Source organism: Chaetomium strumarium (genome assembly GCF_033439665.1).
Source record: "Chaetomium strumarium strain CBS 333.67 chromosome Unknown B0T15scaffold_2, whole genome shotgun sequence".
NCBI classification, from domain to species: Eukaryota; Fungi; Ascomycota; class Sordariomycetes; order Sordariales; family Chaetomiaceae; genus Chaetomium; species Chaetomium strumarium.
In genome coordinates, this window is record NW_026944430.1 from 4136129 (window position 1) to 4155889 (window position 19761).

A 19761-nucleotide genomic window follows, 5' to 3' on the forward strand; every position below is an offset into this window, starting at 1 on the left:
TGCGGAGATCTGAAGGTTTGAGGGACTGGCGGGCGGGTATACTAGTGGTTTTGTCGAGGGGAGACAGCAACAAAAAGGATTCCCGTGGCGCGTTGATCGATGACTTGGAGCTACTAGTAATGAAGGGTTACGGATCCGTTGACGTTTTGAGTTAGATTGTGGAAGCGACCTTGTAAACCTTCCATAGGGCGATATGCTAGGCCGTCTCGGGCTTCCGACCCCAGACCACATACAGCCGTTGGTAGGCATGCACGTTCCGGTCGAATAGGCTTTTCCGTACGTCCACCAGGGAGAGCTGCTCGGGGGAGTGGAGGGGGTTGTTTGTCAGTCAGTGTCTTAAGACAAGACCATCATCATTGGTGATATTCGGGGAAAAAAGGGGGTAAAAAAAAAAAAGAAAAAAATTATCTCACCTCAATCTCCTCGACCGTCTTCCCCAAGAAGCGGTGGAACATGCCCAGGCTGAACCCGCTCAGGCCCTCGAGGAGGTTGCGCTGCCACAGCATGCCCAGGTGCTTCAGGTGGGCGTCCTTGGGCCAGCCGTTGAGCGGCAGCTTGAAGACGGTCTCGTGGATGTCGACGAAGCCGACCTCGCGCATCCAGTCCTTGAGCTGAGGCCCCACGTCGCCCTGCCTGCCCGCGAGCTGCGAGACGGCGCGGAAGTCGCGCGCCCACCGCAGGAAGCCGTGGTCGTCGGCCAGCGTGCCGTCGTCGCAGCCGGCGTCGGCGGGGATTTCCTGGCACTCGAGCCAGCCGCCCGGCGTCAGGTGGTCGAAGGCCCGCTGGATGATTTGTTCCTTCATGTTGGACCAGCAGCTGACCGTTACGCGCGTGTGGATGAAGTCGAACTCGGCGGGGTAATCCCTGGGCGGGACTGCGTGTTAGTCTTCTTCTTCCGTGAGAGCCAGATCTCGCGAGTAACCCCTCGGCATTAGGGAAATGGGGATCCAATGGGGGAGCCTTACCAGTCATCCGACCTATGTCAGCCCCCTTTGTTAGCTCGGCCAGCCATGCCATAGTGAAGCAGAGGGGCGGGGGAGGAACGCACGAGTCTTCCACGAAGAACCTCACGTTTGGAGGAACAAAGGAGGGCTGGATAGGAGAGAGGTCGGTCCCAATGATCTGGGAGGCCGGATAGAGGTCCCCCATGTCAATCGCCCAGGTCCCGGTCCCCGTGGCAATGTCGAGCACCTTGCGTGGAGGTTGTTCGCGGGAAAAGGGCGCAAGGTGCAGGCGGCCGTCCATGACCATCTTCAAGATCTCGTATTGCTCCTCCATGCGTTCATTTTCCGTCGCGTCGTTGGGGAAGTGGTAGGCTAGGCTGCCGTCAGCACGCACGCAGGATGATGTCGGGGAGGAAAGGCAAGAGACCTACACCCGGCACGATAGGAATGATATGTTCTCCCAAACTCTTCATGGTATCTGGCTATGCTGTCTGATAGCGACCTGGAGTCACTGCGGTGGCATGTTAGTTGGTCTGACTAGAAGACACCCCGAAGCCAAAAGACAGCAACCTACTATACATCATGCTCACTTGACTGGTGGTGGTAATAGTGATAGTGGTGGTGCTGGTCAGCTCCGTGTTCCTAGTGCTCGTCGTGAGGAGGGCTCGCACAGCACATACATCCGGCTCAATGCGGGCAGAGTCGTCTAGGTACGTCTCGAACGTGAACTGGAAGTTGTCCAGGGGACGGTCGCTCCCACAGAAGGACATGCTCAATGGTGCTACGGGATGTTATTGGCGGCGCCCGCTCGCTCTAGTCGCAATTGTGTCTTGTCTAGTAGTGCACAGGTGCTTGACGGAAGACAGCAGCAGCTTTTCGTCATCAGAAGGACACAACACAACAGTGTTCAAGCTGAGAATAAGCGGTGACCAGGAAAAGTCGTCCTCAGTCTTCAATGCGTACACCCACACTTCGAAGCGGGAGAGGAGAAAGGAGAGATCGGGGTTGAAATCAAAGGAGGCATCGGACCGAGAGACGGGACAGCAGTAGACGATGTCGTGCAGTTTTCCTAACCAGACCACCTAACCTCAATGCATGGGGGGAGCACAGAACCCGGCAGTTTGGGTCAGAGGTACCCCTCCCTGTCCCTGTAGCGAACTCTTTGTGGGCATTGGGATTTTGACCCAGGGGTGCAACGAATGTTTGGGGATGTTGAATGCCGAAAGGCGGCGCGACTGGGGGAGCACAGAGCTGCAAGGTGCAGACAAAGCCCTGGGTGCAACCCACCCATAACCCTGGGTCCGACGCTACCGGCGACCCGGAACTCCCGTCTGGCGCGTGCCAAGGGACCAGCGAGGCCCTAAGCGGTCGATATGGTTCCCTTTTTGCCGACGAGGTGTTGAAAAGGGGGTTGGTTGACTGGCCCACGACACCCTTACCTGGTACCGTTGGACAAGATGACTGATAAGATAATCTTTGGATGACGAACATTTCAGAACGGCGTTCCGGCTCACCGGGACCAATGGCAGTTGTCACAGCAGGCAACCGTTCCAAGCTGGCGGTGCACAATCTCGGTTTCGGCGACCTCCGCTGTGTTTTGGGTTTGCAGAAGGGAACTTGAATCGCGCCGCCACGGGAAATTCGGGGCTTGGGCGGGGCAACTCGCCCGCTGAGTCGGATCCGTGGGCGTGGTTCCGCAATGTTTCGGGATCGGCCGGGGGTGCTGAGCCGCTGAAAGGCACCATGCCCGACGGGACCTCAGGCAAGGGACTTGTGTTTTGAGGCACATCTACAAGACAGCGACCAAATTTTCCGAATTCGTTTTGAGCATCGACTTCAACCCGCAATACTCTCAAGAGTACCTTAGTCGGTGACCTCAACCACAACGCATCAGGTTTCTTCCCACCGCAGTCTCCTTTGTTGTCGAACATGGAGCGGGATCCACCCAGCTCATTGGCAACACGCTTACTTCCGTCTTACAACCGAGGCACATGGGAGTAAAGTGATTACTGTGTATCCATGCATAATTTAATAGACTGGAAAGCTCCGTGTCATGAAATTTGATGGATGATGGAATGAGAATCTCTTATTACCCACCGATCGAGTGTAGGTACCCGGATGGCATGTATGTACTACTAGTATTGTACCACAGTATCTTCCGTCCATTACTATACACATGCAGTGGGACGGTACCAGAAAAGCGCGCCTGCGGCAACGTTTTGTCTCTGCTGAAGCAGTCCGATTCGTCACCGCTGTTCTAGGTTACACTGCATGTGCTCGTCGACGGTTGAGGTTAGGTATGTAAACAGCCACAGGGTGTGCCCCTCACTGGCTGCTTGGCTGCTTGGGTGAGGGGGTTCTGCAGATAATTCGGAGAACAGGGCGCGGGCGGCTGCATTCTGCCCAGTGTTCATTGACATTTAAGCACAGTAAGGTAATGTCAGCGATGTCTTTGCTAGTTATCTTGCCAGCTAGTGTGGTAATGACAGTACAGGGGCCCTGGCCTTGAAGTGAGAAAGGAGCACCACGATGGAGTCACTATGGAAGATGTGATGGCCACCTCATTGCTGACTCGGATTTCCATGATTTAGGCAGGAACTACTGAACTACCCGTGACCTACTGCAGCGCTAAGGCCACCTTCCTTATTCGTCGCGAGTCTCCGGCTCACCGCGGACTCGTACGCCCTTCGGGGTTCCGCGACCGGAGATTCTTCCGACGACCTCATCATCAGGGTGCCTCGCGGGGCATGATTGCTGTATTGGCGAATCCCCTATATGTAAAGCGGGATCATCAATTCAACCTGTCTACCACGCTTGGCATCCCAAATCTTGGCCGGAGCACTGATACATCGTACCACCGAGACACACAAACAAAAGCTACCCACCCATCCAAGACTGAAGTCCCAACCACCACAGCGATGGCGCATCCAAACGCACCAGCGCCTCCCAACCCAGCCACCAACCCCGACGCCGCCGACGACTTCCTCCTGCAGTCCTACACCCGTCTCCGACACACCATCACCACCACCACCACCTCCTCCTCCTCCTCTCGAGAAGTCCTGCCCTCCCTCTCAGCACTCGCCACCGCCCTCTCGTCCCTCCCAGACCCAACCTCCCCCTCCTACCTCTGCCCGCTGGGGCCCGCCAAAACCCACGCTCACCTACTCCAGACCATCCTTCCGGCCCTCAACAGCCAGGCGCTCTCCCCGCGCTACTTCGGCTTCGTGACGGGCGGGGTCCTGCCCATCGCCGAGGCGGCCGACAACCTGGTGACGGCGCTGGACCAGAACGTGCAGGTGCACTTCCCTGCTCCTCCTCCTCCTCCGGGCTCTGATTCGGATGGGGCGGATGGGACGGCGGCGACGGCGTGGGCGCATTCCGTGTGCACGGCGGTGGAGGACGCTGCACTGCGGATGCTGATTTCGTTGCTGGGTTTGGATGAAAGCAAGGGTGATGATGATGATGAAGGTGGTCGTTGGAGGGGACGGACGTTCACCACCGGCGCGACGGCGAGTAACATGCTGGGGCTGGCGTGCGGGCGGGAGGCGGTCATTGCGAGAAGGCTGGCTGGTATTGGGGGGGAGAAGAAGGAGATGGCGGTGGCGGAGGTCGGGATGCTCGCGGCGTGCCAGGCGGCTGGGGTCAGGGAGATCCAGGTCTTGACCAGCCTGGGCCACTCGTCGCTGGCCAAGGCGGCGAGCCTTGTTGGGTTGGGGCACGCGAGCGTCAAGGAGATGGGGGTTGCTGGAGAGCCGTGGAGGCTGGATTTGGATGCGGTGGAAGGGGAGCTGAAGAGGGCGGAGGGCGAAGGGGTGGTGAGTATCATTGCGGTGAGTGCTGGGGAGGTGAACACGGGCAGGTTCGCCACGAATGTGTTGGATATGCCGAAGCTGAGGAGCTTGGCGGATCGCTACGGGGCTTGGATCCATGTGGATGGGGGTGCGTATTCTTTTTACTGTCTTCCTGGATGGCGAATCTACGATATTCATGTTGATGATGCGTCTCTTAGCCTTTGGTCTCTTCGCTCGTGCGCTGCCCAGAACAGACGACTTTGTCAGCCTGCATGGAAACGTTGCGGGATTAGAATTGGCCGACAGTATCGCGGCGGATGGGCACAAGCTTCTGAACGTGGTATGTTGAGTGCAGCATATGGCTGTTTTATGTATTCGGTCCTGACAGTCCCAAGCCCTACGATAACGGCATCTTTCTCTGTCGCGATGCGTCCGTCCTCACGCAGGTCTGCAGCAACCCCAACGCCGCGTACCTCGCATCCCCTGATAGCCCCAACGCCATCCTCAGCCCCCTGAACGTTGGCATCGAAAATTCGCGCCGTTTCCGCGCTCTGCCCGTGTACGCCGTGCTCCTGAGCGAGGGCAGAGAAGGCATTGCCGCCATGCTCAGCCGGATGGCCCGCCTTGCGCGCGAGATGGCGGCCTTCGTGCGTGACTCGGAGCACTACGAATGGCTGCCGAGCGAGGACGCATCGCTAGAAAGCACCTTCATCATCGTGCTGTTCCGCGCCAAGGATGCCGCCCTGAACGAGGTGCTGGTCGACCGGATCAACGCAACGGGGAGGATGTTTGTCAGCGGGACGAGGTGGGACGGAAAGAAGGCTGTGCGCATTGCCGTAGCCAGCTGGCGGGTCGATGTCGCGAGGGATGCGGCGGTCATGAAAGAGGTGCTGACGGCCATTGCGGAGGGTTGGCGGTAGCACATGCGTCGTAGATGTTGTTGAGTCCCGGGATCTGCTATGTTGCCGGGCATAGTCCAGTCTCTGCAGTTCGACCTAACCAAACTTCCGACTGCCCCCCTTGAACTTCTGCTCCTCGCCCTTCTTCCGCCCCTTGCCGATCAACTCGAGATGGCCCGCCCGCTCTCCCAGCATCTGCTCGGTCTTGGCGACCAGTCCGGACGTGTACTTCTTCTGGATCTTGTCGGCAGTCGTCTTTGACTTTTTCGCTTGAGGTTTGCTGATGCCACTCTTTTTCGCCTGCTGCTTCCCCGCTGCCTTGCCGCCCTTCCCGCCCAGGGCTGGCTTTGGCGTCTTTTTCACAGCGCCTTGAGCCATTTGCGCCGATCTGCGAATGCTTGGGCAAATTTTCACCAAGTCGTGAGTGGACTGGTGCTAAGGAAGGAAACAGTGCAAACACCATGAGATTACACTATTTATCGATGGTTTTAGGGAAATAAATACTGCCGCTCTTTCCCGCCTGCTTGTGATGATGTCCTATTGGTGCACAGGCCAAGCCTGGCCAGACCCTGGACATTGGCATGTGTGTCCTGCTCCTGCGCTCCTTCGTCCAGCCTTCCTTGTTGCCCAGAATGGTCACGACAGCCCGATGATAATGGATGTGACTATGAGGCACGTGAAGGGCTTATTATAGATTATGTCCGCACTCCCGTCCTTGCGGCCAAGTTACGCATAGAATCGAAATCATCTCTGTAGAGAAAGTACTTATTAAAGATACTTGGACACTTACCAGAACACCTACTCCTTGCTGCCCGACTTGATCCTTCTACTCCGTACTAGTATCCGTACCTGGTAGTAGTTCTTTTGTACTCTCGAGAGGCAGGCACCCCACAGTCTCACCGTACGCTAGCCGTGCCGGACTGCTGCAGGTGTTCAGGAGAACTGGAAGGAAAGACCGGGGGATTCTGAGTGGTTGGGTTGTTCGCTTCTCCAAAAATTGAAATTGCAGCCGCAGTTCGGATTGCGACTCGCGTGAGGGAGAGCAGGTAGCCTCTGTCGTCCTCTTTTTCCGGGTCACATTAATAAGAGTGAAAAGAAATTCCCGGCTGCCGGATTGCTGACGGCAGGCGCCGTTCAACGTTACCGTCCTACTAATTGATTGGCGTCCCCCGATCCCCGGTTCCAACCCCTGTCGCGGGAACGGTCGCGTGGATTTACGGTGGTACAATACAACTAGCTCACCCCAAACCTCCGATCATCACTCCCAATTTGTCCCGAAGGACCTCGAAAGCTGTCTGGTGGCGTCGAGTCTTGCTTGTACGACCGTCTAAAACAGCGCCGGACCATCATGTCGTCGGCTCTGAGCAAGCGCCAGCAGGCCCGCAACGAAAAGGCCCTGCAGGACCTCCTCCACAGCGTTCCCGGGAACAACTTCTGCGCCGATTGTCAAGCACAGAATCCAGGTACTTGACCGTCCCGCAACCTTCTGGCCTCACCTGAACCGCCTAGGGCTAACGCAAATCTATTCACAGCTTGGGCATCCTGGAGCGTACGTCTGCCATCCTGAGCCGCACTCTAGCCGAACCTCGAGCTGCCGCCTCCAATGTTCTTGCGTATGCGATTGATAATGCTGACATCGATCCGGGCCATGGCAGTTGGGCATTTTCCTGTGCATGCGATGCGCGACTATCCACCGCAAGTTGGGCACCCACATATCCAAGGTGAAGTCGCTGAGCATGGATAGTTGGACCAACGAGCAAGTTGATGTCTGTGCATACCCTCTACTCTCCCCACGCTGAGCTGAGCTAACCTTCTGTCCAGAATATGAAGAAAGTCGGCAACGTCGTGTCTAACAAATTGTACAACCCCGACAATAAGAAGCCGCCGGTCCCCATAGACGCCGACGAAGCCGACAGCGCCATGGAACGCTTTATCCGCCAGAAATATATCAACCGTACTCTATCTACGGCCAAGAGGTCCGGAGGCAACGATTCCGACGACACCCCTCCCCCGCTTCCCCCTAAAACGCCGAGCCGGTTCGGGCTCCGATCCGCCTCGTCAATATTCCCGCTTGGATCCAAGTCAAAGAAAGCGCAGGAGCCGACCAGCCCGCGAGATTCACAGCCTCACCCGCCGCTTCGAAACAAATCGTCTGGAGTGTTTGGTGTAAGCGTCGAGCGCGATCGGAGAGATGGAGACGACACCGAGCGGAAACTCGCTCAGCTTCGAGACATGGGCTTCATGGATGACCACAAGAACTCTATGGTGCTAAAAGGGGTGGGCGGGAGTCTGGAGAAAGCGGTGGAGACGTTGATCCGACTGGGGGAAGGAGGAGGGAAGCCTGCGCCACTGCTTGGGCCTGCGAGGGCTTCGACAATGCCGGTGACTCGGAGTTTGACGCCCAGTGCGGGCTCCGATGCGCCCCGTACTCGACCCATAAGCCCGGCTAGCACCAATCCATTTGACATGCTAGACGCACCGCAGACCCCGCAGCCGCTCTCCACGCAGTCGACGGGCACATTACAAACCAGAAACCCGTATGCGTCGACGAATCCATTCGGCGCACCGCAGCAGGCACCCTCAGCGCTTGACTTGGCCTTCCAGAACATGTCCCTCGCCCCGCCATCCCAACCTCTTTTCCCACACCACACGGGAGGCCTAGCTCAGCAGCAGAATCCTCAGGCGGTATACCAACAGTCGATGACAGCTCCCCTGACGGCCCCGCTGCCACCAGTAGCGCAAGGCTACCCTACCATGGGAGTTCACGGCATGCAGTCGTACCAGCAAGCGGCACCCCCCACACAACAACCAGCGGTGGGCAACTACAACCCATTCTTCGCGTCTCAGCAGCCAACACAACAACCGTTGTCGGTCAATACGGCCCAGTTTGGCGGGCACCTGAGCAGCAACCCGTTCACAAGGTCACCAACGAGGATGCAATCCCCAACCCTCTCACAAATACCGGAACAGGCGCAGCAGCAGTTCTACGCGGCGCCGCTGCAACAGCAACCGCAAACCAGTAACCCCTTCTTCAACCAAATGATGACGGTCCCGCAGCAGCAGCAGCAACAGCAGCCGCAATTCGGGCAGATGCAAATGCACCCGCAAATGGGTTTGGCACCGCAGATGACCGGCTACATGCAGCAGTACCAACAGCAGCAGCAGCCCCGGCCAGATAAGGCGTCGATATTGGCATTGTACAACTATTCTCAACCAGCACTAAACCAAAACCAAAACCAGAACCCAACCCAGTACCAGAACCAGGACGCTGGGCTATCGACAGCGGCTCCAGCTCCAACTCAGACGCCCGACTCGCTGTTTCCCCAGCAACCGCAACAACAACAACAGCAACAGCAACAGCAACCAGCACCGGTTAACCTAGGTCCAAGTCTAGGCTCAGGGGTAGGAGGGAGCAAGAACCCGTTCGCTACAAGTGCCAATCCCGGGGCCGGTGCCGGGCGGCTTGCCGAGTCAGCGCCGAAGCACAATGCCAGCCGGGATAGCATGATGGCGCTGGGGCTGGAGTGGTCCAACGGGAGGCACAGCCCGGATGCGTTTGCCAGCTTGAGTGCTAGGGATACTCGTTGATTTTGGTCTGGACAGACACCTGCTGTGTAAGGTGGGATGGTAATGGTATGGGAAGGTAATGGGATGGGAGAAAGAAAACCTTTTTGGTGGTGGGACGGTGGGACTTATCATGGATGGATAGATGGATGGGATGCACATGTACATGTAGTGTGCATTGTCTGACTTGCTGACTGGCTGTCTTGGAATTGGAGCGAAAGGGAAGAAGGCTTTGTATATACTAGCATGCCTTAGGTACCTACTTAGATGGTGTACTGAAGTGTCTATCTGTGTGATACCTTAAATATCAAGTTTGCTTTCTCTGGTTGTATGGATGGGGCTGGATTGACTGTTTTGAACCAGGGGCTTCCATTTTTACGACTGTTTTGGTCGGCTGAGAACATCCGACAACAGAAGAACACCAGGCTGTACCTAGTTATCCCCCTCTGTCCAGTGTACTACGTGCAGGCGGGCTGATGTATTTTAGCAGACCAAGACGGTCGATCTCACACGCCATTTCATGCTCAAGGCAATGAGGAGCAACATGATAGTCCATCGAAACCAAGCCAGGGGACTTCTGTTCAACATCATTCGGAGGGGAGAGAACGGGGGTGTGAGTCAAATCAGCTGCTGGCCTGTGCTGTTCAGTTGTAGCTTGGACTCGGTATCAACAGTCATGATTATGAAAGTGGTGACGAAGGGGGACAGGATAGGATAGGCATGGGAGAAGGCGGGTGGAAGGGAGGAGAATGGGGAAGGGGGAGGAACTATGACGGCAAGAAAGAAGTAGTGGATGAGACAAAGGATCTGTTCCGTGGAGAAGAGGGCGAAGGCGGCGATTGCTCGTTAAGTGGGATGAAGAAGGGGTGGAAAGGGGAGAAGACATGGTGGTGAAGCTGGGTTGGGAAATATGGATGGGTGGCTCACATGGGCACCATGGGGAAAGGTTTTGGGTACGGTTCGTGGAGTTATCCCTCACTATATGGTTTGGATAATGGAAGTGTGGACGAACGGGGCGACTATTCATGCCACAAAGTCGGTCCTGACCAGCGGGCACCTTATAGCCGGCCGGCCCAGGTAGATGGTTAACCAAGCCCCCAGCCTCGGCGTGGCACAGCGGGAATGAGTTGGTATTTGCGGCTCCGGGTCCCGTTGACTGAGGCCACCGGTTCAATCCCGGTTTCGGTCACGGTCATCAGTTTAACCCCATGACTCAGCTGGGTTAACTGCAGATCGCCTTCAGTGACTTCCCCAGCTGTGCCCAAGGTTGTCTGGGGGTGGGCTCGAGAAGCCAAGAATTTTTGTCATTCTCGTCTAATTGTATCATTTATTCACATCATCATCGTGCGATCCATCGTCATTGATTAACTAGATAAAGGTTGAGTTCCATATGATGAAGGAGCGAGATGTGTGCCCTGATGAGCCCTGGGGACGTGGTTATGTGTGGGAGGACTTCAGAGCAGTAATGAGCACTAAAGAAAGACCCATACATAGGAATAGATCTTACTGCTCCAACATGCCGCAAGCTGTGTGTGGCACAGCATGTTGAGTATGCATACCTAAAGAACTTTTCCTAATTGGGAAGCCATGATGATCATTTGGGTGTTGAGGTCTGGAAGTCATGTTTCCGCCACTTGTGCCATTTCTCAGCCGAATCTTCCATTTCCAGACAAAAGGCCATCAAGAGCCATTGAAATGTCTAATTCATTCAACTCCCTCATTTCAAACACTGCGTCCCAAACGTACCCAGGAGAAGATCTTTAAAGTGATATATGTATTTCTGGATGCACGCCTACTACGAAACGGGTACCACGGCAGGTTCATTGACCCGATACAATGTTCTTCCTGTCCTAGGCATGATGGACAGGACCCTGTTTGATCTGGATTGCTTTATCAGCGTCATTGGGTATCATTTGCCCTAGTAGCCTCCCGTCCTGTGATATGATTCTGTCAAACGCCGGACGCCAACAGCAACGAAAGTCATACGTAGTAAATACAATACACAGACCAAAACTGCCTGTTTCCCCCGAGACCACCACAGCCCCATCAAGTCTAAATAGACCTAAAACCTCTCCAGCAGCATCCCAACTTTCCTCTGCTCATCCATCTCCACGTCCTCCACGCCTCCCCTCTCTGAGAACAAACTCCCCACGCTCGAGTCGCCGTCCCCCGCCCCGCGGCTGCCAGCCTGTTCCTTAAGCTGACCGACCCGCCCGCCAACCCTAGCAAGAAGCACTCTCATCCGCGACAACTCCGCCTCGATCTCACCATTGCGCGTCACCAGATTCTCCTGCACACCCTTCAACCCGCCAGCTTCTTCTTCTTCACCACCACCACCACCCTCCTCTCCAGCGGAAGTCGTAGTAGCTGAAGAAGGGGAGAAAGGCTCCAGAAGCGCCTGGATCCGCCTGAGACGCGCCACACGCGCGGCCGCCTCCCTCTTCCGCTCCGCCAGCGCGTGCAGTTCCGCCGCAAGCTCCGCATACCGCTTGGCCTCGGCGGGCTGCGCGGCTGCTTCGGACGGGTAGTCCCATTCCAAGGGGAGGGTAGCGATCACGGAGGGGTCCGCTTTTTTATTGTCCCGCCGTGAAAGTTCAAAGTCAACAACGAAGCTCTGATTTAACAAAAGTAGAACAGAGATAGATAATACGTAAGGGAAATAGATACCCACCTAGATCAGCGCCCAGACTCAACCCCTCCGCCACCTCCTCTCCTTCACCACCACCGCCATCATCATCATCACCCTCAATGTCGTGAGGACCCCTCCCCGCCCTCGCCTCGGCCGCGTTCCAGTACAGCTGGTCGATTTGCTCTGCCACGTGACGTATGGCCTGCGGGGCGTATACGCGCCGCGCGTGCTGCTGGAGGCGGTGGTTGAGCTTGAAGAGGGCTTCGTCGATGGCCTTTTCTGAGAGGGCGGTGCTCTGTTCTTCTTCGGAGGTTCCATTACTGTTGGCGTTGCGCCAGGCGCGGGTTGGAGCGAGCGGCTGGGATAGGCGGCGCGTTTGGGTTGTGAGGAAGGACTGTTTTAGGGAGACCACTGTCGGTGGGGTTGGGGCCATTCTTTCGCTTATTTTCTATTACTTGAAATTATCTTTTCTTTGTGAGATTGGATGAGAGTGAGCTGTGTAAGAGTCTCACCAGTCGGGTGAGAACTGGATGTGAGATGGAGGGATGTGGTTGGGAAGAGTCAGGGTTGGGGTTAGGTGCTGCTCTAGGGACATCGAGGTGGGGGTTTGAAAGACTACTACAAGTACCTGTACGTATGGGTAGGTATGGGTAGGTCCAGATTTACTTGTGAGAAAAGAAGGAATAGGTCTTCTGCAAAGACCATTTCTCACTATGCATATAGTAACCCGATTCATTGCATAGAGATACGTACCCATACTCCGTACTAGAGGTTGAACCTTGAGCAATTCTGTTACAGAGTACAGACGGATGTTACACGTGGGGTATGCATCAAGTGGGACGCCCAAGCTTTTCAAGTAACTTTCGTCCTGGCCCAAGCCGCGCTATGGATCTTTACACGGGAGTACGCCTAGCGGTAATGCATTCAAGTTCCGCACTCTGAGCTGCATTGAAGGCTCCTGTTGGAAGGTTCGACGTCACTGCAAACACAGTCGCCTCATCGAGCTATTGCGACTGCAACCGGACGGCTCTCAACATGCGCAGGTACGGAAGCTTAACCACAGCAAGATGGATGCCTCCCAATCTAACCCACTGCTTTTCTAGGATTGGCTCTGCCTAGGCCTTTCCATCTCCCACCATGCGGTCGCAGTTGACGCGCAATGTGTGCCTCCGACTGCTAGCCAACCATGGCTCGCTGCGGCCATGTCGCGCCCTGTCCGGCCGCTGCCTTGCCACATCCTCCCGCGCGAGACCGCTTACCCCCCTCCTAGGCCGCCGCCAATCTCGGAGAACGTTCTTCGGCATCTTCCAGAAGCCGCCACGGATGCTTAAGGAGCCCGACCTGGAGCCCGGCTACGACGTGCTGCTGCAGTTTAGGAGCGTGGAGGCGGACGATGCGCGGCCGCCGCCCCGGGCGGAGCTTCTGAAGGGCTGGACGCAGTTCATCCAACACAAGAGAAAACACCACCACAAAGCCCTCAACTCGACACAGGCCTTCCTCACGCTGCGACTGCTCCGCTACCTCGTAACGACGGAGCCGGACGCGGACGACCACCATGGCGAGGATCTCAGCTTCGCCGACCTCCGCGCGGCGCTATGGGTCACGGCATCCAAGCTGCCAAAGGGCACGAGCGAGCACCACCTCGAGCTTGCAAAGCTGCTGTACGGGGAGATCGAGCGGAGGATACAGAACATGCGCGAGCTGGGCATCGACGAGGAGGTGATCAGGGACGCTGTCGGAAGCGGCAAGGATGCCAGCGACTTTGAGCTGTTCCTGACGGCTCTCACACAGTATGGCGGGTCACTAGAGGCCGCCCAACGGCTGGCCGAGTTTAGGGCCAGTACAAACGGAGATAAGAAGATGATGGCGCGGGTGAGGGTGTTTTGGACCTTGGTGCTGCGCGGTCTGGCCAAGGAGGGCCGCGAAGAGGAGCTGCTCCGCGAGTACAAGAAGGCGGAGGAGGCGAGCGTCGAGTACATGCCGCCGATCCACGAGATCATGACGACATTCTTCGCGACGCGGGATAGGGTGGAGGAGACGAAGTACTGGTTTGAGAAGCCGGTGTACGGCAACTGGCTGCGGAGGCCAAAGGCGTACATGGAGGTGGTCAGGTTCGCGATTCGGAATGGAGAGCAGCAGTGGCTCCAGCCGATCTTTGAGCAATTGATACAGTCAAACCCGCAGAAGGAGTGGTGGGATGTGGTCTTCCACTGGGCCGTGGTGGTCATGGATAAGGGGGTTGAAGACATCAAGCAGATGATCCGGGCCATGTCGGCACCGGTGGATGGGAAATCGGGACCAAAGCCGGACGCCGGTACCCTCGACACCCTAATCACGGCAGCTATCGAGAAGCAGAACCCTTACCTTGCCGAGAGGTTTCTCTCACTGGGTGCCGAGCTGGGCATCCGGCCGAAGGCATCCACATATCTCCTCCAGATGGACTACCGCGTGGATGCCAAGGACTTCAGCGGCGTCCAAGCAATCTACGATAAGCTGCTAAAGGGGGAGGTCACTCCAAAGCAGGACGAGGACCTCCCCGTACTGAACAAGTACCTACGCGCGCTATGCTCCGTTCCGGAGCCCGACCTCGGCCGAATCCTCGACATCACGGCGGACCTCGAACAACGGCACGCGACGCTGGAGCCCGAGACGGTCGTCGCGATCTGCATGGTCTTCCTCCGCAACGACAACCAGTACGACGTGATCGACACGCTCTCCCTGCACACCGTGTCCTACAGCCTGGAGGAGCGCGCGCAGGTCCGCCGAGCCTTCGTCGACTACTGCCTCGACCGCAAGGTCAGCACGGCGCGCGCGTGGGACTGCTACTCGCTGGTGCGGCAGTTCTTCCCGGAGATGGAGCCGGACGAGCGCGTGCGGCTGATGGACGGCTTCTTCGCGCGGCGGCGGCCCGACATGGCCTGCTTCGTCTTCGGGCACATGCGGTCGCAGGGCAACCTGGCGCAGCGCCCCACGGCCGACATGTACGTGCGCTGCCTGGAGGGGTTGGGCCGGCACCCGGACGCCGAGTCGCTCAAGATGGTGCACAACATGCTCAAGATGGACACGACGGTGCAGATGGACACGCGGCTGTACAACGCGCTGATGCTGGCGTACGCGGGCTGCGACGAGCCCGCCACGGCGCTCGAGTTCTGGCGCGACATCACCAACTCGGCCGAGGGCCCGTCCTACCACAGTCTCGCCATCGCCTTCTGGGCCTGCGAGCTGCAGCCCGCCTACGGCGACCGCACGGCCCGCGGCATCTGGCAGAAGATACAGCGCATGGACCTCGAGGTGCCGCCGGACGTGTTCTGGGCGTACTGCGGCGCCATCGCGGGCAGCGGCCACCTCGAGGAGGTCATGCGCCTGATCCGGGGCATGGAGGCTAGCGTAGGGTACGGGCCGGGGATGATGACGTGAGTCTTTCTTTCTCTTTCTTCTCTTCTTCTCTTTGTCATGCTTCTGTCTAGTATATTCAGCGTGAGGTGCTGACCTGTTATTGCAGCCTCGGAGTGACGTACAATGCGCTGCCCAGCGAGGGTAGGAAGGAGCAGTTCGAGGCTTGGGCCAGGGCCGAGTACCCCGACATCTGGGCGCAGCTAGAGAAGAAGGGGCGCAAGGAGACGCTCATGGGCACCAAGTTCAACATCGACAGGGAAATGAAAGCCTAAAAGGGAGTCTGTAGGTTGCTGTGGTGGCTTGGTCCGTCGATGTATGATCTGGCTGTAAAATTTGTACATGTACAGAAGAAGGGTCTATACATAAAAGGACGACGCCCTCTCGTGCCATTTGCCCATGGCTCGCAGCCGCGTTTTGGCTACTAGTTATCGTACAGAATACAGTTTGGATGGCCTGGGGTGCGCTTGTACACTTTTACCCCCCCCAAACGCCATTAGAGCTTCGTTTGCCGGCAAATGCTTGATCATCACCCTACCACTCTACAACCGGCTCTGGGATGAATCCGAGGACTGCGGGATGGAGGAGACCGGCATGCTGTGTCTGGACATCCGCAGCACCTCAGGGTGTCTGTGAACACTGGGGTGCAGGCCCATGCCGACGGCCCGCCGGATCGCCTTGGCCATCTTGCGCTGGTTGACCGGGCGCAGCCCGGTCTCTGCCGAGTGCTTAATTCGGCCCATCGGGGTCATGAACTCGGAGATGAGCGAGAAATTCTGGGACAAGCTCTCGTCAGCCTTCTTTAAAGAAAAGAAACTTGGCCCATGTGTGCCCCCCACCCGAGAAACCGTACCTTGTAGTTATCCAGCGGATTGAAGCCAAACACATCGATCACGTCCTTGAGCGGCTTCCTGCCCTGCCGCCACTTGCTCATCTCGGTGGGACTCAGGTCCCGCGGCGCGTACACGTCGCCCGTCCGCCACCGCCGCGGCATCTGCCGGAGGTAGTTGTCCGTCGTCGCGTGGTTGCGCAGGTCCTTGAGGTGCTGGCCGAGCCCGCGCTGCGAGTCCACCATCACCTGCTGCTCCTCCTCCGCCGAGAGCTGCCCGCCCCGCTCGAGGCCGTCCGCCACCATCACCTGCAGCGCCTCGTTGATGTTGCCCGACCGCGCGGCAGCTCGGTTGCGCGAGCGCAAGGCTGGTCCTGAGCTCGAGCCTGGCGCGCTGTCGGGGAAGGTGTTGCGGCCTGCGATAAATTACCATGTGTGGTCAGTAACGGGCTGACGGTTGTTTTATTCAGACGGTTTCAGGGAAGGGGCGCTGACTGGTGAAGCCTCGGTATTCTTTTGCGAGGGCAGTGGAGGTTGAAAACGCTCGGGGTTGTTGATGCGCCAGGCCCGACTGACATTGGCGCAGGGCCGAAGAGAGCCATTGCCTGCACGACATGGTTGTTATGTGTGATTCTGTGCTCTACCCGCTGCTACTCTCGCTCGCCGCTTCAACCAGGTCGTTGGTCCCGTCAATAGGGCTCCGCGGTTGACGACGGGCCGGGCACTTTTTGGCGGATTTCTTTGGCGTCGCCGGATTGGCCAAGCTTTGAAGGTCTTGGCACCAGTGGGTCTCCATTCCGGAGTGCATGGGTGCGGTTGGTTTGCGGCAGGCAAATGGATAATGTGGAGCAGAGAGCCATGGCCCTTGTCAATCAAAAGTTTTGGATTGTCGCCATCAAGGTACCACCGTATCAGCAACACAAGCCCGTTCATCAACATCGAGTGAACATATATTGTGAGGACTGATTCCTCAACATGACACGAAAACTTAAGTTTCATGAGCAGAAGCTCTTGAAGAAGTAAGTTGCGGCATGAGATGAACAGGTTGGCATCAAGAAGCTCACGCTTGTTTTCATTCTGCAGGCACGATTTCATCAACTACAAGCAAGACAACGACCACCGGCACCATGATGTCGCCAGGTAAGAACCTCCGTCGACTCTCTTCAGAACGTTTTCACTGACTCATTTTAGGCGATACATGATCCAAAAACCAGAGGACTATGTGCGTTCTGCCCACTCCCTCCTGCCTTGAAATCGTCCCGCGAGAAAGGCCGAGGTCTACCCGCCAAGCGCACAGCTGCTTCGCTGTGAACGGACCCTTTGGAATGTAGACTTGCTGACTTTCGAACAGCACAAGTACAACAGGTTATGTGGTGTAAGTTCTCTCTATCTTGGGTCCGGGGATGCGTCCACGTGCTGACGGTGCGAATAGTCCCTCCGACAGCTAGCCCACCGCTTAAGTGTATGTTCTCGCTACTGCTTCTATCGACAAGCGCACTCGAGTCACTAACACTTACATAGCTCCTGCCACCGGAGAACGAGGTGAGGAGGAAACATGAGACCCTGCTCCTGGACAAGCTCTACGACATGGGCATCCTTTCGGTATGTTCCTAGCAGAAACGATGTGTGCTGGCCATCACTAAAGTGTTGCTGGTAGACCAAATCGAAGCTTTCGCAGGTCGAGCACAACGTCACAGTGTCTGCCTTTGCCCGGCGACGGCTACCTGTTGTCATGACTCGGTGCGCCCCCTGTCGGTTCTAGTGTGCCCTGCTTGACCCTGCTGACACCGGAACAGCCTACGCATGGCAGAGACCGTCCAGGCTGCCACCAAACTCATTGAGCAAGGACATGTCCGAGTTGGCGTGGAGGAGGTTCGAGACCCTGCCTTCCTGGTTACGCGGAACATGGAAGACTTCGTCACCTGGACGCACGGCAGCAAGATCAAGCAGAACATCCTGAAATACCGCGACAAGCTTGACGACTTTGAGCTCCTCTGATGAGCTCGAGTTCAACTATTCGACTACGTCGACTCTGTCGAAGTGAGACCAGCACCCGATAGCCGCAGCGAGCAACCCTTGCCTCACTTTGGGGGTCTCATGAACAGGGAAGAGATGTGCCGTCTCTGTGTCAGCAACGAACATTGTGGTGGTTCATGGGTCTAGAATTACTGGCGCCGAGGGTTCCGGACAAGGCTGTGCGAGGAAGGATGGGCAGTGTGGATGCAAGCACGCGCTTGGTGTGGGAAGGCCCTTATGCAGTGCTGCAGGGCATGTCGACTTGCCTTAGTGTTGGTCTATGGACTCGGATCCGGACTGCACGGAATACCATCACACCATCGCTGAAGTGTTTGGCTTTGAGCAGTCGCAATACTAAGGCACCTGGATAGGTATGCTTGATTATCCTGAACTGAGATCTGGGCTTCAATTGATTTGCCCGTTCAGGCGGTTACTCATTTTGAGTCACAAAGCAGAACAAATATTGCTTTGACTCCTTGTGAATCGCATGGCCTGCATTTTACCTGTGCGCTTCCGGCTGCTTCCGACGTGAAAATCCTGTCCATCGACGTTTCCTTGTTCACTGTCGGTTCCGCCTTTCGGCAGGTGCCCTGGCTATTTCCGTTTGCACAGCTTCTTTCAGTTAGTTATAATCTTCACACTATCGAACTACCTCTCCGCGCGAACGACATTCTTCCTATCTCTACACTACCCTGTAACCAAGGCATATCTTCAACCACCTCAACCCTACAAAACACTTTGCACCGTTCTCCTCCTGTTACTCTCCTATACTATCTCACGCTGCATCATCTCGCCTCTATTTACGGCCACCTGTTTAATAAACCTGTTCGGTGCTTTCCCTCTGTCAACATTCTGCTTCCAAGTCCGCTGATCTCATCCGGCCGCCTCTCGAGCACCTGTCCTAGCAGCTTCTGTCGGCCGAGATCTGCCACAGCCATCCCTCTGACAGCCGTTCAACACCTTCCTTCTGGGCCTTCTAGCGGGTACTAGGGGAGGATGGAGACCAACCAGTCTGTCAAACCCGAGGATAAGCCCTTGTCCTCAGGTAGCAGCATCAAGGCACGGCCACCTGTGCCCCGCCGCTACTCATCCGCCGTGTTTCCTTATCTGGCACGCCTGGGCAAGACAGGGCTTCCAGGAAGTCAGTTCGACGAGGATCCCTACCTGGAGGCTCTGAAACAGTTTTCCGCGGGCCATTCCCCTTCCCTCGACGACCTTCCACTTCAGCGGCCGCCTCCTAGAAACCCGCACCGGGTGACACCGTCTGATAAGACCAAGCAGAAGGATCCGCAGGCGGACCTATCTAGAGTTCTGGCTGGTGTGTACGGGGAGCTTCCTCGAACGATCGGCCGGAGGTATCATAGGCTAGCGAACGGCAATGTTTGCGTCGAGTTTGTGGACGTGTCTGCCCACGAACAGCACTACGGCCATGGCTCGGCGAGCAAAGTCCGGCCTGCCGTCGGAGTTCCTCCCTTCTTCAATACCCACTCTCAGTGAGGTCATGCAGCGGCATTTTGGTAGTTGGAGGAAGTCTCGGACTGGGAATAACCGTGCATGAAAGAAGGGTGTTAACTCATCACGGTGTTTAGATTGTGTATCTGGTATTCCGAGCATAAGCAGAGCAGCAACCATGATCTGAACACAAGGCACTCCTAAAATGATGAAACGTTTAACTGGCCGGTCAACAGCGGGAAGG

At 56.7% G+C, this 19761-nt stretch overlaps 9 protein-coding genes across 9 annotated transcripts; 5 read left to right on the forward strand and 4 right to left on the reverse strand.

The window, feature by feature from the left end:
• Window positions 1-196: 196 nt before the first annotated feature.
• B0T15DRAFT_491565 (S-adenosyl-L-methionine-dependent methyltransferase) lies at window positions 197-1714 on the reverse strand (the record flags this gene model as incomplete). Its single annotated transcript, XM_062866790.1, has 7 exons — window positions 197-295; window positions 414-864; window positions 966-977; window positions 1049-1316; window positions 1376-1455; window positions 1519-1538; window positions 1625-1714. The coding sequence occupies 7 exons, from the start codon at window positions 1712-1714 to the stop codon at window positions 197-199; spliced, it is 1020 nt and encodes a 339-aa protein (XP_062724811.1).
• A 1592-nt stretch (window positions 1715-3306) lies between these two features.
• B0T15DRAFT_525996 (pyridoxal phosphate-dependent transferase) lies at window positions 3307-6108 on the forward strand. Its single transcript, XM_062868881.1, has 3 exons — window positions 3307-4883; window positions 4954-5075; window positions 5131-6108. Exons 1-3 carry the CDS (start codon window positions 3692-3694, stop codon window positions 5653-5655), a joined length of 1839 nt encoding a protein of 612 aa, XP_062724812.1. The 5' UTR covers window positions 3307-3691; the 3' UTR covers window positions 5656-6108.
• On the reverse strand, window positions 5731-6097 carry B0T15DRAFT_491567 (uncharacterized protein; the record flags this gene model as incomplete). The annotated part of the gene is made up of 2 exons (XM_062866791.1): window positions 5731-6022; window positions 6093-6097. 2 exons carry the CDS (start codon window positions 6095-6097, stop codon window positions 5731-5733), a joined length of 297 nt encoding a protein of 98 aa, XP_062724813.1.
• Window positions 6109-6697: 589 nt separating the features above from the next.
• B0T15DRAFT_573084 (putative GTPase activating protein for Arf-domain-containing protein) lies at window positions 6698-9527 on the forward strand. Its single transcript, XM_062870918.1, has 4 exons — window positions 6698-7097; window positions 7167-7183; window positions 7290-7400; window positions 7456-9527. The coding sequence occupies exons 1-4, from the start codon at window positions 6983-6985 to the stop codon at window positions 9220-9222; spliced, it is 2010 nt and encodes a 669-aa protein (XP_062724814.1). The 5' UTR covers window positions 6698-6982; the 3' UTR covers window positions 9223-9527.
• Window positions 9528-11223: 1696 nt separating this feature from the next.
• Window positions 11224-12548, reverse strand: B0T15DRAFT_526001 (kinetochore Sim4 complex subunit Fta4). Its single transcript, XM_062868882.1, has 2 exons — window positions 11870-12548; window positions 11224-11766 (listed from the first exon to the last, which is right to left on the reverse strand). The coding sequence occupies exons 1-2, from the start codon at window positions 12258-12260 to the stop codon at window positions 11261-11263; spliced, it is 897 nt and encodes a 298-aa protein (XP_062724815.1). The 5' UTR covers window positions 12261-12548; the 3' UTR covers window positions 11224-11260.
• A 416-nt stretch (window positions 12549-12964) lies between these two features.
• Window positions 12965-15495, forward strand: B0T15DRAFT_391481 (uncharacterized protein; the record flags this gene model as incomplete). Its single annotated transcript, XM_062864592.1, has 2 exons — window positions 12965-15240; window positions 15330-15495. 2 exons carry the CDS (start codon window positions 12965-12967, stop codon window positions 15493-15495), a joined length of 2442 nt encoding a protein of 813 aa, XP_062724816.1.
• Window positions 15496-15762: 267 nt separating this feature from the next.
• Window positions 15763-16665, reverse strand: B0T15DRAFT_491571 (ribosomal protein S18; the record flags this gene model as incomplete). Its single annotated transcript, XM_062866792.1, has 3 exons — window positions 15763-15996; window positions 16074-16465; window positions 16626-16665. 3 exons carry the CDS (start codon window positions 16663-16665, stop codon window positions 15763-15765), a joined length of 666 nt encoding a protein of 221 aa, XP_062724817.1.
• Window positions 16666-17024: 359 nt separating this feature from the next.
• Window positions 17025-18047, forward strand: B0T15DRAFT_483523 (uncharacterized protein; the record flags this gene model as incomplete). The annotated part of the gene is made up of 8 exons (XM_062866167.1): window positions 17025-17068; window positions 17133-17189; window positions 17241-17271; window positions 17401-17424; window positions 17482-17511; window positions 17571-17651; window positions 17707-17789; window positions 17846-18047. 8 exons carry the CDS (start codon window positions 17025-17027, stop codon window positions 18045-18047), a joined length of 552 nt encoding a protein of 183 aa, XP_062724818.1.
• Window positions 18048-18581: 534 nt separating this feature from the next.
• B0T15DRAFT_526008 (uncharacterized protein) lies at window positions 18582-19619 on the forward strand. Its single transcript, XM_062868883.1, has one exon. The coding sequence runs from the start codon at window positions 19062-19064 to the stop codon at window positions 19560-19562; it is 501 nt and encodes a 166-aa protein (XP_062724819.1). The 5' UTR covers window positions 18582-19061; the 3' UTR covers window positions 19563-19619.
• Window positions 19620-19761: the final 142 nt, after the last annotated feature.

What these genes read in the sequence shown, in the direction of transcription:
- B0T15DRAFT_573084 (XM_062870918.1), top strand. Translation starts at nt 6,983, where the DNA reads ATGTCGTCGGCTCTGAGCAAGCGCCAGCAGGCCCGCAACGAAAAGGCC. An exon ending in GGACCAACGAGCAAGTTGAT is followed by an intron (nt 7,401 to 7,455) that starts GTCTGTGCATAC and finishes CCTTCTGTCCAG; the next exon opens with AATATGAAGAAAGTCGGCAA.
- B0T15DRAFT_526001 (XM_062868882.1), bottom strand. Translation starts at nt 12,260, where the DNA reads ATGGCCCCAACCCCACCGACAGTGGTCTCCCTAAAACAGTCCTTCCTC. An exon ending in GAGTCTGGGCGCTGATCTAG is followed by an intron (nt 11,767 to 11,869) that starts GTGGGTATCTAT and finishes ACAATAAAAAAG; the next exon opens with CGGACCCCTCCGTGATCGCT.
- B0T15DRAFT_525996 (XM_062868881.1), top strand. Translation starts at nt 3,692, where the DNA reads ATGATTGCTGTATTGGCGAATCCCCTATATGTAAAGCGGGATCATCAA. An exon ending in TTGGATCCATGTGGATGGGG is followed by an intron (nt 4,884 to 4,953) that starts GTGCGTATTCTT and finishes TGCGTCTCTTAG; the next exon opens with CCTTTGGTCTCTTCGCTCGT. An exon ending in GGCACAAGCTTCTGAACGTG is followed by an intron (nt 5,076 to 5,130) that starts GTATGTTGAGTG and finishes GACAGTCCCAAG; the next exon opens with CCCTACGATAACGGCATCTT.
- B0T15DRAFT_526008 (XM_062868883.1), top strand. Translation starts at nt 19,062, where the DNA reads ATGGAGACCAACCAGTCTGTCAAACCCGAGGATAAGCCCTTGTCCTCA.